Source organism: Oncorhynchus mykiss, chromosome 9 (assembly GCF_057628025.1).
Source record: "Oncorhynchus mykiss isolate SJ-2025 chromosome 9, ASM5762802v1, whole genome shotgun sequence".
Classification (NCBI taxonomy): Eukaryota; Metazoa; Chordata; class Actinopteri; order Salmoniformes; family Salmonidae; genus Oncorhynchus; species Oncorhynchus mykiss.
In genome coordinates this window covers 47,191,834-47,204,523 of record NC_143030.1, presented here as the reverse complement: position 1 = coordinate 47,204,523, position 12,690 = coordinate 47,191,834, and the positions used below count along the sequence as shown (strand labels likewise).

The following is a 12,690-nucleotide window of genomic DNA, read 5'->3' as shown; positions in this document are numbered from 1 at the left end:
GGCTCTGACACTCGGATGTGGCAGGGTTTGCTACCAACCAGTAGCGCTCAAGTCTGTAGCCATGAAATGCTTTGAAAAACTGGTCATGGCTCACATCAACACCATTATCCTAGAAACCCTAGTCCCACTCCAATTTGCATACCGCACCAACAGATCCACAGATGATGCAATCTCTATTGCACTCCACACTGCCCTTTCCCACCTGGACAAAAGGAACACTTACGTGAGAATGCTATTCCTTAACAACAGCTCAGCGTTCAACACCATAGTGCCCTCGAAGCTCATCACTAAGCTAAGGTCCCTGGGACTAAACACCTCGCTCTGCAACTGGATCCTGGACTTCCTGACAGGCCGCCCCAGGTGGTAAGGGTAGGTAACAACACATCTGCCACGCTAATCCTCAATAAGGGGGCCCCTTAGGGGTGCGTGCTCAGTCCCCTCCTGTACTCCCGGTTCACTCATAACTGCACTGCCAGGCACGACTCCAACACTGTTATTAAATTTGCTGATGACACAACAGTGGTAGGCCTGATCACCGACAACGATGAGAAAGTGTATAGGGAGGAGGTCAGAGACCTGACCTTGTGGTGCAAGGACAACAACCTCTTCCTCAGTGTGATCAAGACAATGGAGATGATTGTAGACTACAGGAAAGGGAGGACCAAGCATGCCCCCATTCTCATTGACGGGGCTGTAGTGGAGCAGGTTGAGAGTTCCTTGGCATCCACATCACCAACAAACTAACATGGTCCAAGCACACCAAGACAATCGTGACAAGGGCACAACAAAACCTATTCGCCCTCAGGAGCTTCCTGTCATCCAGGACCTCTATACCAGGCGGAGGAAGCCCCTAAAAATTGTCAAAGACTCCAGCCACCCTAGTCATAGACTGTTCTCTCTGCTACTGCATGGCAAGCGGTACCGGAGTGCCAAGTCTAGGTCCAAGAGGTTTCTAATAATATGTTTATTTATTATAAAATAAAATAAAAAAGACAGCAATACTAACAATGACATTCATTGTACTGTTGAATGGGATGGCCAATTTAGAGGACAAAACAAAACTTAACTCACACATACACAAAATAAAACAAAATCCTATTAGGTGGTACATGTATAAGAAGACAGCATATAGTCATTACAAGCAGTGTAGTTAAGCCAAAAATAAATACTGAGTGGAGTACAGCACAGAGTAGCATCAGATCGTTAACCCAGTTATGAAGCGGGACTAGACCATTTATCCAGTATCGGCTGCCATATTTTGTAAAACATTGGACTTCTATTGGAGGTATTGTATCGAATCTTTTCCATATGTATTACATTTCTAAATCCCGTAACCACATTTCAAAGGTACAGTGCCTTGCGAAAGTATTCGGCCCCCTTGAACTTTGCGACCTTTTGCCACATTTCAGGCTTCAAACATAAAGATATTAAACTGTATTTTTTTTTGTTGACATTAGTCATTTAGGTCAACATTGGATCATTCAGAGATCCTCACTGAACTTCTGGAGAGAGTTTGCTGCACTGAAAGTAAAGGGGCTGAATAATTTTGCACGCCCAATTTTTCAGTTTTTGATTTGTTAAAAAAGTTTGAAATATCCAATAAATATCATTCCACTTCATGATTGTGTCCCACTTGTTGTTGATTCTTCACAAAAAATACAGTTTTATATCTTTATGTTTGAAGCCTGAAATGTGGCAAAAGGTCGCAAAGTTCAAGGGGGCCGAATACTTTCGCAAGGCACTGTAGGTATTTCCAAAATTGCAATATGAGCCTTTTGGCCAATAGAGTACAAAGAGAGACAGCTTTCCCTTCCTGGTTATTCCCATCAACTGTATCAAACATAGTGATTAATGGGTCTGGGGCTAGAACTCTATCAAAGGCTCTAGATAAGTAATCAAAAATGAGAGCCCACTAAACATGTAACTTAGGACATGTCCAGAATAAGTGGGTCAACGTCCCTTCGTCCTGCTTGCACCTCTCACACAGTGGTGAGGTGTCCGGGGAATATTTTATGCAGTTTTACTTTTGAGTAATGTAACCTGTGTATCACCTTAAACTGTACAAGGTTGTGTCTGGCATTCACTGAACTGTGGTTTATATTCCTGAGAGCTTCTACCCAGTCCTCATCTGAGATTTCTGAACCAAGTTCTTGTTCCCAAGCCCTTTTAATGGTGTCTGTGGATACCTCTATGTGGATGGGGTTTGACAAGGATCAAGCGATCTAATGTAGGACTATTTGGCTTCATGCCATACTGTGGGATATGTGTCCTTACGAAATTCCTGATTTGGAGGTATCTGAAAAAATGTGTTGTTGGCATGTTGAACTTTCCCTGTAATTGTTGAAATGAAGCTAACTGACCATCTATGTATAGATTACCAATTGTTGTGAGCCCCTTCTCCCTCCACTGTGAAAACACAACATCATCCAATGCAGGGTGGAAAGCATGATTCAGGCAAATCGGGCTGTCAATGTATACAGTGGGTATGTTAAGAAAATACCTAATCTGTTTCCAGATCCTAAGCGTATGACAAATGACTGTGTTAGAGTCATAAGTGGATTTTTTCACATATGATGGGCTATTAACAAGTGCAGGGAGTGAGGAACGTTAACAGGAGGCCTGCTCAATCAAAAGCCATGAAGGCATATCCTTCTGTCTCATCGCAGGTAAACTTTCCCTCCAGAAAGACACAATGTTCAGATTAGCAGCCCAATAATACAGTTTAAAGTGAGGAAGGCCAAAGCCCCCCTCTATCTTGTACATGCATAAATGCTCCAAGAGGTTTCTAAACAGCTTCTACCCCCAAGCCATAAGACACACACACTGCTGAAAAAATGTCAGTCTCTCGATGTGCAAAACTGATAGAGACATACCCCAAGCGACTTACAGCTGTAATCGCAGCAAAAGGTGGCGCTACAAAGTATTAACTTAAGGGGGCTGAATAATTTTGCACGCCCAATTTTTCAGTTTTTGATTTGTTAAAAAAGTTTGAAATATCCAATAAATGTCGTTCCACTTCATGATTGTGTCCCACTTGTTATTGATTCTTCACAAAAAAATACAGTTTTATATCTTTATGTTTGAAGCCTGAAATGTGGCAAAAGTTCGCAAAGTTCAAGGGGGCCGAATACTTTCGCAAGGCACTGTATATTTTTCAACTGTTAGCATGTCTTAGAGGTATGATAGTTGTACGACTGTTACTGTCTCACGCATCATTATTCACGATTAATTCAGGGCTATCCGTAATCTATTCTTATTTACAATAAATGTGTCTCCAAAATGACAAAGTACATTATTTACCATTCATTTCTACTGGGTACAAATTAATCTGAAACACAACCAAAACAAACAGCAAATGCATCCAACCAATTTGTAAAGTCACAAGCTTGATATACTCATTGCGTGCTATGAATATGGGACCAAATATTTAACTATTTACGATGTTAATACACATAAATGAATTTTACCCAATACTTTTGGTTCCCTAAAATAGTCTCCTATGTACAAAAAGTACTGTTATTTCTAAACGTTTCCCCTGATATAGATGAACATACCCTCATGTTAAAGCTGACAGTCTGCACTTCAACCTCATAGTTATTGTATCACTTCAAATACAGTGTCTTGCGAAAGTATTCGGCCCCCTTGAACTTTGCGACCTTTTGGAACATTTCAGGCTTCAAACATAAAGATATAAAACTGTATTTGTTTGTGAAGAATCAACAGCAAGTGGGACACAATCATGAAGTGGAACGACATTTATTGGATATTTCAAACTTTTTTAACAAATCAAAAACTGAAAAATTGGGCGTGCAAAATTATTCAGCCCCTTTACTTTCAGTGCAGCAAACTCTCTCCAGAAGTTCAGTGAGGATCTCTGAATGATCCAATGTTGACCTAAATGACTAATGATGATAAATACAATCCACCTGTGTGTAATCAAGTCTCCGTATAAATGCACCTGCACTGTGATAGTCTCAGAGGTCCGTTAAAAGCGCAGAGAGCATCATGAAGAACAAGGAACACACCAGGCAGGTCCGAGATACAGTTGTGAAGAAGTTTAAAGCCGGATTTGGATACAAAAAGATTTCCCAAGCTTTAAACATCCAAAGGAGCACTGTGCAAGCGATAATATTGAAATGGAAGGAGTATCAGACCACTGCAAATCTACCAAGACCTGGCCGTCCCTCTAAACTTTCAGCTCATACAAGGAGAAGACTGATCAGAAATGCAGCCAAGAGGCCCATGATCACTCTGGATGAACTGCAGAGATCTACAGCTGAGGTGGGAGACTCTGTCCATAGGACAACAATCAGTCGTATATTGCACAAATCTGGCCTTTATAGAAGAATGGCAAGAAGAAAGCCATTTCTTAAAGATATCCATAAAAAGTGTTGTTTAAAGTTTGCCACAAGCCACCTGGGAGACACACCAAACATGTGGAAGAAGGTGCTCTGGTCAGATGAAACCAAAATTGAACTTTTTGGCAACAATGCAAAACGTTATGTTTGGCGTAAAAGCAACACAGCTCATCACCCTGAACACACCATACCCACTGTCAAACATGGTGGTGGCAGCATCATGGTTTGGGCCTGCTTTTCTTCAGCAGGGACAGGGAAGATGGTTAAAATTGATGGGAAGATGGATGGAGCCAAATACAGGACCATTCTGGAAGAAAACCTGATGGAGTCTGCAAAAGACCTGAGACTGGGACGGAGATTTGTCTTCCAACAAGACAATGATCCAAAACATAAAGCAAAATCTACAATGGAATGGTTCAAAAATAAACATATCCAGGTGTTAGAATGGCCAAGTCAAAGTCCAGACCTGAATCCAATCGAGAATCTGTGGAAAGAACTGAAAACTGCTGTTCACAAATGCTCTCCATCCAACCTCACTGAGCTCAAGCTGTTTTGCAAGGAGGAATGGGAAAAAATGTCAGTCTCTCGATGTGCAAAACTGATAGAGACATACCCCAAGCGACTTACAGCTGTAATCGCAGCAAAAGGTGGCGCTACAAAGTATTAACTTAAGGGGGCTGAATAATTTTGCACGCCCAATTTTTCAGTTTTTAATTTGTTAAAAAAGTTTGAAATATCCAATAAATGTCGTTCCACTTCATGATTGTGTCCCACTTGTTGACGAAAAAAATACAGTTTTATATCTTTATGTTTGAAGCCTGAAATGTGGCAAAAGGTCACAAAGTTCAAGGGGGCCGAATACTTTCGCAAGGCACTGTATGTCGCAGTCCCAATATTTTTAGAGGGAGCGATCGAGACACATACAGATAGAGACAGTCTCACTGTACTTACTATACATTTGATTCAGGCACTATAAACCACACGGGGAGACCAAAAACTCAGGTCAAGGCCTCTTTGATTTCTAAATCATCATTTTTATTAATTTTCATATCAATCTGTGCCAATGCCCTGTAGGTGATCAATGCCATAGAACAGGACTACCGGTTGCCCCCGCCCATGGACTGCCCTAGTGCCCTGCACCAGCTCATGCTGGACTGCTGGCAGAAGGACCGCAACAATCGGCCCAAGTTCAGCCAGATTGTCAATAACCTGGACAAGATGATCCGCAACCCCAACAGTCTGAAGGCCACGACGCCGCTGTCATCAAGGTAAGGCATGTCAGTCATCTTAATTGGCGTCCATCCTTTCCTCATCTCCTTTCCTCAATGATGACCATTCATCTCAGAGGCCTATCCATCACTGTTTATTTCTTTTTTCCTTGTCTTTTGAGGTCTCTTTGGAGTTCTCACTGGGTTATCATTGTTTTTTGGGGGGGCTTCTCACTGGGTTGTCATTGGGTTTGTTTGAGTTCTCACTGGGTTGTCATTCGGTTTGTTTGTATTCTCACTGGGTTGTCATTGGGTTTGTTTGGGTTCTCACTGGGTTGTTATTTGGCGTTCCTCTCCTGTTCCTAGTGTTCACCTACCTCTGCTGGACCGCAGCACGCCTGACTTCTCCAGCTTCAGCACGGTGGATGAGTGGCTGGATGCCATCAAGATGGGCCAGTACAAGGAGAACTTTGCCAACGAGGAATTCACCAGCTTCGACGTGGTCTCCCAAATGACCATGGAGTAAGTGAACCTCCCCAGACTGCTAAATGTGTCCTAGACTGTTCTAAATGTGTCCTGGACTGTGCTAAATGTGTCCTAGACTGTTCTAAATGTGTCCTGGACTGTGCTAAATGTGTCCTAGACTGTGCTAAATGTATCCAGAAATGTGCTAAATGTGTCCTGGACTGTGCTAAATGTGTCCTAGACTGTTCTAAATGTGTCCTGGACTGTGCTAAATGTGTCCTAGACTGTACTAAATGTGTCCAGGAATGTGCTAAATGTGTCCTGGACTCTACTAAATGTGTCCCGGACTCTACTAAATGTGTCCTGGACTGTGCTAAATGTGTCCTGGACTGTGCTAAATGTGTCCTGGTGGACTGTGCTAAATGTGTCCTGGTGGACTGTGCTAAATGTGTCCTGGAGTGTACTAAATATGTCCTGGACTGTGCTAAATGTGTCATAGACACAGTGTTGTGTCACTGACTGCTCTCTCTCTCCACAGGGACATCATCCGAGTAGGGGTGACCCTAGTGGGCCACCAGAAGAAGATCCTTAACAGTGTCCAGTCTATGCGGGCCCAGATGAATCAGATCACCTCCGTTGAGGTCTAACCTCTGATGTCCAGACGGGGAGGACACTGGACTGGACCGGACCTCCAGCCTTGTCTCCCTGTCAGACTGTGACCCCCATCCCCATCAGCCCCCCTTCTCTAGACCACACTCCCATGAGTTCAGTCAACAGTCGGCAGCCTGTACTTTATGGTCAGTCTGCAGCCGTGCTCAGCGTGTCCACAACCACTGCCCCTCCTAGGTTCAGTCTGTCTCTAGCTGTGCTGAGTCTACGACTGTCCAGACTCTGTCCAGATTTTGTCCAGTCTCCAACTGCAGTCTGTCTCTGTTGATTGCACGGCTGCAGCCCCTCCTTGTTTTTGTAGTATGACATTGTTTACAGTCTTTTGGTTGGATATGATTTCTACTGGTCCCCAGACTAAAACTCATCAACAGACGGCCCTTTAAAAGGGCTATTAAGAGAAGGTTGGGACAAGACTTCATATAACTTTACTCACATCTTTCACATTGAGATTCTGAGGGTATCAGTGACTTTTAACAGTAGGACCAGTACTCTGAACGGAGCTTATGATGTACTGGATAGTGAATAGGACAAGTGTCAGACTCCCATGCAGTTCCATAGACTTAACGGATGTGAAATGAAATGACTCATCTTCGGGAAGAGTCTGTCCCGTGAGAACAAACTTACCGTCCTTGTGCATAATGCTCTCATTTGGCCGTTTGAAAATTGTTGTGATTATATATTACTGTTTGCTACCTACCTTCACTTCTGTTCTCTTGAGAAGAAAAAAGACTTTGAACACACATTACTTCCAACAGCCCAAATGAAGCATAATATAAAAGTACTGTACTGTGCATGTCATTGTCTCTTTCTCTTCTGGGAATCACAGGCTGCCATAGCCACTGAACCATGTCGGCCATTTTCACTGTTTTGGAGTTCCGCTCCGTGCAGTCTTTGTTTCGGTGACTCAGTTGGTATTTGTTTTTTAAATATTTGTATGTGCACCTTAATAAAGAAGTAGGATGGGCACTTCCATAAATTCTTCCATTACAAAAGTGTTGTGTGCAAAGTTTAGATTTCACTTTCCCTTTGTCCTCCTCTATGTTCAAAGGATCTCGTGTGAATATATATTTTGTCTCTGTCATGAAAAAGCACTTGTCCTTCCATTTATGGTACATACAAAATGGCTGCAATAGGTTATGCAGCCAGGTGTACTATACTGTACTTGCACAAAATGACAGCCTCTGAAGCTCCAACCAGGTGGGAAAGGATTCCAAAGGGAGCCTGCTGGTATTTAAAAGACTTCACGGAACACTGTCGTTGTTTGGTTTGTTTTTAAATGGGTTTTATAATGATCTTTTGTGATTTGTTTTTCTATTGCTACCTATGATCACCTTCGATGGAGCTGTGAATTGTCACGTGATCTGGGGTCGGTCATACACAGCGTTCATATTGACATATGTATATACCGTTGCCATTCATTTTTCAAAAGTTAGGACACGTGTTTATGATTCGTCACAGAGAAAAGTGGGGACTTTTTAAAGAAATGGATGAAAGGTCATTTAGTTTTTTTTTTGTACTGAGAAATAGGGTATACCTCTTTTTCATATTGTGCCAGCACATATCACACGTTTACACATTTATACTCCATCCATAACATACTGTACTTGAGGTTCAGGGATTAGAAACACATTTTTTTTTATTCAAATAAATAGACACTAGTCAAACCAGGATGACACAACCCTCTGTTCCTTGAGTGCAATAGTGTTTGCATGCTTCCATTGTCTCCGCACTTCCTGGATAAATCACCATCAGTCATTCCATAGGTCATCTCACATACGGTAGCATTTAATAGGTATGAATATGGTACTAATGAGAAACACTTGACCATTTACCGCTGGCAATGGAGTTATCAACGGTGTTATTAAAGTGTTATACTGTTACTACCCAACCAACAAACTCTGCTGCCTCTGGGGGGGGGAGGGGGGGGTCATTTCCAATTTTGATAAATAGGGGTATGTTCTTCTGCAGTTCTTCCCAGATATATTGTCCTCATCGTATTATTCTCTATCAATAGCTTCTCAGCTGGGTATAGTGTGCATTATGTGGAATTATGTCCATGTGTGGAAAGCTTTGTTAATTGATCATGCAGGATAGCCCCAGACACTATTATTTTACTTTGTTTTATAGCCCTGTCGCAACAGGGGGGTGGGGGGGGGGGGGGGCAATGCACAATACAAGACCCGAATTTCTAAATGAAGGAAGACAATCCTACAAATATGATTTGTAACGACAACAAAAAAATCATACAAAAACTTTTTTGCTGCTGTCAACAAATAAAAAGCTTGCCATCTCTGAGTGCGTGCCATTTGCAAACAAAAGAAACCAAAATGGACGCTTCTACTGTAACTCAATATAGCTGTGACCTCTATATGAGCACATTTACTTTTTTTTTTGTCATTTTAGGTGTTTAAAAATAACTTAAACACTGTACACTGTGCTAAGCTCATTCCCTCTGCTGGTCCCATGTTAAACCTGCACTATTACCGTACCTCTATACCTTTATAGTAACCGTATAGTACCTTTTTCACACTCTTTCACTTTTGTCCCCTGTCCTTTGGGTGTCCCTAAAGGCACATAGGGTCAGCCAACCCCCCCACCCCCCCCCCCCCCCCCCACCCCTTCCAGTCCTAACCACTGTGATTGCATTGGGACGTTTCATTTTCTGTACAAATGTACATTGACTGTAACCCTGTGAATGATGTAACAATTTGAATTATTTGTAATATTGTTATTTGTCTATTTTATAAAAAGAAAAAAAAAGAACAAAAGAAAAGAAAAGAAAACATCAATTACGACAACAAACTGGAAGCCGGTAGCAACTGTCTTCTATAAATAAAAAAAGGTTACATTCAAAGAACTTGTATTTTCTTAAAGCACCTTTTCCCTTTATCTTGCATTAAATACACATTTCCTCAACTGTAAACTAACTGTGAAATAACAGCTACAATTTTGTGCAAACACTTTGGAAAGCTGGTCCTTAGTCTGTAAAGAACACATTGAACAGAAGGGGGAAGTAGAGACCACTCTAGGGTTTTGTCGAACAATGTTACTTTGTTTGTTTGTTTATGCAAAGCTATTTCTCTGAGGGAATTGGTGAGCATTTTCCTGAAGTCTGTTTAGTCTTTTATCAGAACACAATATTATTGTAATTACATTTCCAAATGCAAGGCTAAGAACGCTTGATGTCAAGTTGTCCATGAACCGTTTTCTTTCACCCACTAGATCATTCTGGGGTCATGCGTGCTTTCTGAGAGAGGACTTCCATTGAATGCAAACAAACTGCTTGGAAATCCGGAAATATACGTACATCTGGCAGTGTAACAGATGTATCTGCAATTTTTCTCTACTAGATTAGGGATTTCCTCATCTGAGGACACTCAAATACTCCTTTATTTCTGCCACATAATCTGGGTAAGTGTGTCGCATTTCTCAGAAGGCACATTATATTACATCCTCGAAAGCGCAAATGCACTGGTTAGGGTCCTACTGTGCACCATTTTTTTTTATCACACCACCAATCCTCAATATGCCCAGTGTCTGCCTGCCTGCCTGCCTGTCTAACTTTCCACAGTGGCACTCTCCCTACGGGTCCAAGCTTTCTGTCCTTGACAGTCACCCACTCCTGGCCAAAAGCCAGTGGGCACAGTCACACCTGCCAATGTGCAACTACAGATGTCACAGCTGCTCCCTATGGTCTTGGATGGTTTGGATGCTTGGAGAACAGATCGTCGGAAAGTGGGATGACATTTGCGGTGTGTGTCCTGTGTGCCTGCCAGGCTGTCTGCTTTTCCATGGCACCACCCTCCCTCCCAGCCCTGTATGTGCCAAACACCATGCTCTGACCCAGGGTGCCAAACACCACGCTACACTGACATTTATCATTTATTTACATGCTCAACCTAGACTGTATGGGGGAAACACATTAGCCGATTTCCACTTGATAGGGCTCCAGTGGTCCCTGCAGGGAAGCCACCTTGAAAGAACACTGACTTATCAACTTGTCAATAACAATAATAAAATCTATGTTGGTGCTAATGAAATGAGCAATTTATGGTAATGTATGTAGCGTTTGAGAGTTGTTTTGATTGCTAAATATTCTGAGCTACGCTTCTTGGAATTGAAATGAGATGAGATCATACTTCATTGTCAGGTTGCATAGAAATTTGCTCTGCATCTAAATGATTTGCTTCAAATCTTAAAATAAATGATTGTATTTCATTTTCTAAGATACAACCAACGATCTATCATATATTCTTGACCAAGGGGACAGGCGAGCAAGACATTCACCAGACAGAAGATACTATGTTTGGGTATTGTGTCGATGTTAAGGCTGGTTGACAAATATTGTAAAAGCTCTAATGAGCCAGTGTTCACAGAATGGATGATTATGTTGATGAAACATAATCTTCTAAAATTATTCTAGACAAAAGCCTATAAAAATAATACAGACTCAAAAAATATTTGGGACAATTCTTCTTTTCCTTAAAAGGGCAATCTGTAGTTGGTGTAGATGTTGGATCTTAATTTGAGCCAGTTTGCTACAGCAGGAAAATAAGCCTGCAGCAACTTCTGAGTGGCACAGTGGTCTAAGGCACAGTATCTCAGTGCAAGAAGTGTCACTACAGTCCCTGGTTTGAATCCAGGCTGAATCACTTCCAGCCGTGATTGGGAGTCTCATAGGGTGGCACCCAGTGTCGTCCGGGTTTGGTTGGGGTAGGCCGTCATTGTAAATAAGAAATTGTTCTTAACTGACTTGCCTACTTAAAAAATGTGAAAATCAAGTCTGAAATTTAGAAGTGGAAATTACAAACTTCAGAAGCCCTTTTAAACCTCAAATACACTACAAGTTCTACATTTCCTGAATTTCAGGAAAGTTCTCATGCAACAGGTTGATCAAATTAGTATCCTACATCTGTACATCTATTTTTTTACTTATAAATTAATTATATGTACCCATTGATTCTTGAAGAATATAATTTATACATGCCTCATGAGCTTAGTTCAACATTTGTACTCCCATCAGAACCCAAAATATAAGCTTGTTTTAATCCAATGTTTTGTCAAATTAAATGTAAACAAACACTGTATAGCCTCAAAACATGGTTCAAACGATCATTTTGATATAATGGATGCTGCGTCCTTGCATCCATAACTGTGTTTATGGATTTCAGAGTGGTTACATTTCTCCAGTCCCCGGGGTTAGAGAGCAACTGGTTACCCTACTAGCAAAAATATTGTAATCAGATTACAGATACTTATGAAAAACTACATGATTAGTTCTTGGATTACTTTTACATTCAGAAAGAATGTTTGTGAAAAAAAATACATTACGACCATCCTTTTGTTTTCTCAGTGACATTCAATTCGGCATTGAAAGAAAGCACACGTTTAAGTATGTTCCACATGAGTGAGTCTGACCACATATCAGAGACCACTATGATGACACACCAAATGTGTTTGATGAATGCCTTTTGTCCAATTCTAATGCCTCGTAAAAGGAAAGTATTCCAAAATGAACTGAAAGCAATCAGATTACGTCACTGCGTCGGGGTAATCCAAAAATGATGTTACTGATTACAGTTTTGGACAGGTAACTAGTACATATTACAGATTACACTTAGAAAGTAACCTACCCAACCCTGCCAGGTCTATCTCTCATCTTTTTACGGAAACACGGGCAGGGAAGGCGCTTTATCATTGTTTCAACTGCAAAATGCCTCTTTAACGGTGCGTCAAGGAGGACCGTGGCAATGAAGTATCACTTATTAGAAGAAGAAAAACTATCTCCCTATGGACTTGGTTTTCATTTTTTGTTTGTTTGTTACAGTATGTTGTTGTTTTTTTTATTTTTTATTATTGGTTGTATTGTCTATAGTTTGGTGTATTATGAGGTTGTTTTGTGTTAAATAGGAAACAATGAAATAAACTGTAAAAAAAAAAAAGGAACAAAACTTTAGGACTAGGCACGTACAAAATCCTACTGAATCTGA

At 41.2% G+C, this 12,690-nt stretch overlaps 1 protein-coding gene across 2 annotated transcripts in view; it reads left to right on the top strand.

The window, feature by feature from the left end:
- The window catches only part of LOC110532127 (ephrin type-B receptor 2), a 56,619-nt gene extending 48,927 nt beyond the window's left edge, over positions 1 to 7,692 (top strand). For both annotated transcript variants that reach the window (XM_036988043.2, XM_036988042.2), the window contains exons 13-15: positions 5,433 to 5,626; positions 5,933 to 6,088; positions 6,570 to 7,692. In XM_036988043.2, the coding sequence (XP_036843938.1) occupies positions 5,433 to 5,626; positions 5,933 to 6,088; positions 6,570 to 6,678 (459 nt within the window). In that variant the 3' untranslated portion in view covers positions 6,679 to 7,692. The remainder of the gene's footprint in view (positions 1 to 5,432; positions 5,627 to 5,932; positions 6,089 to 6,569) is intronic.
- Positions 7,693 to 12,690: the final 4,998 nt, after the last annotated feature.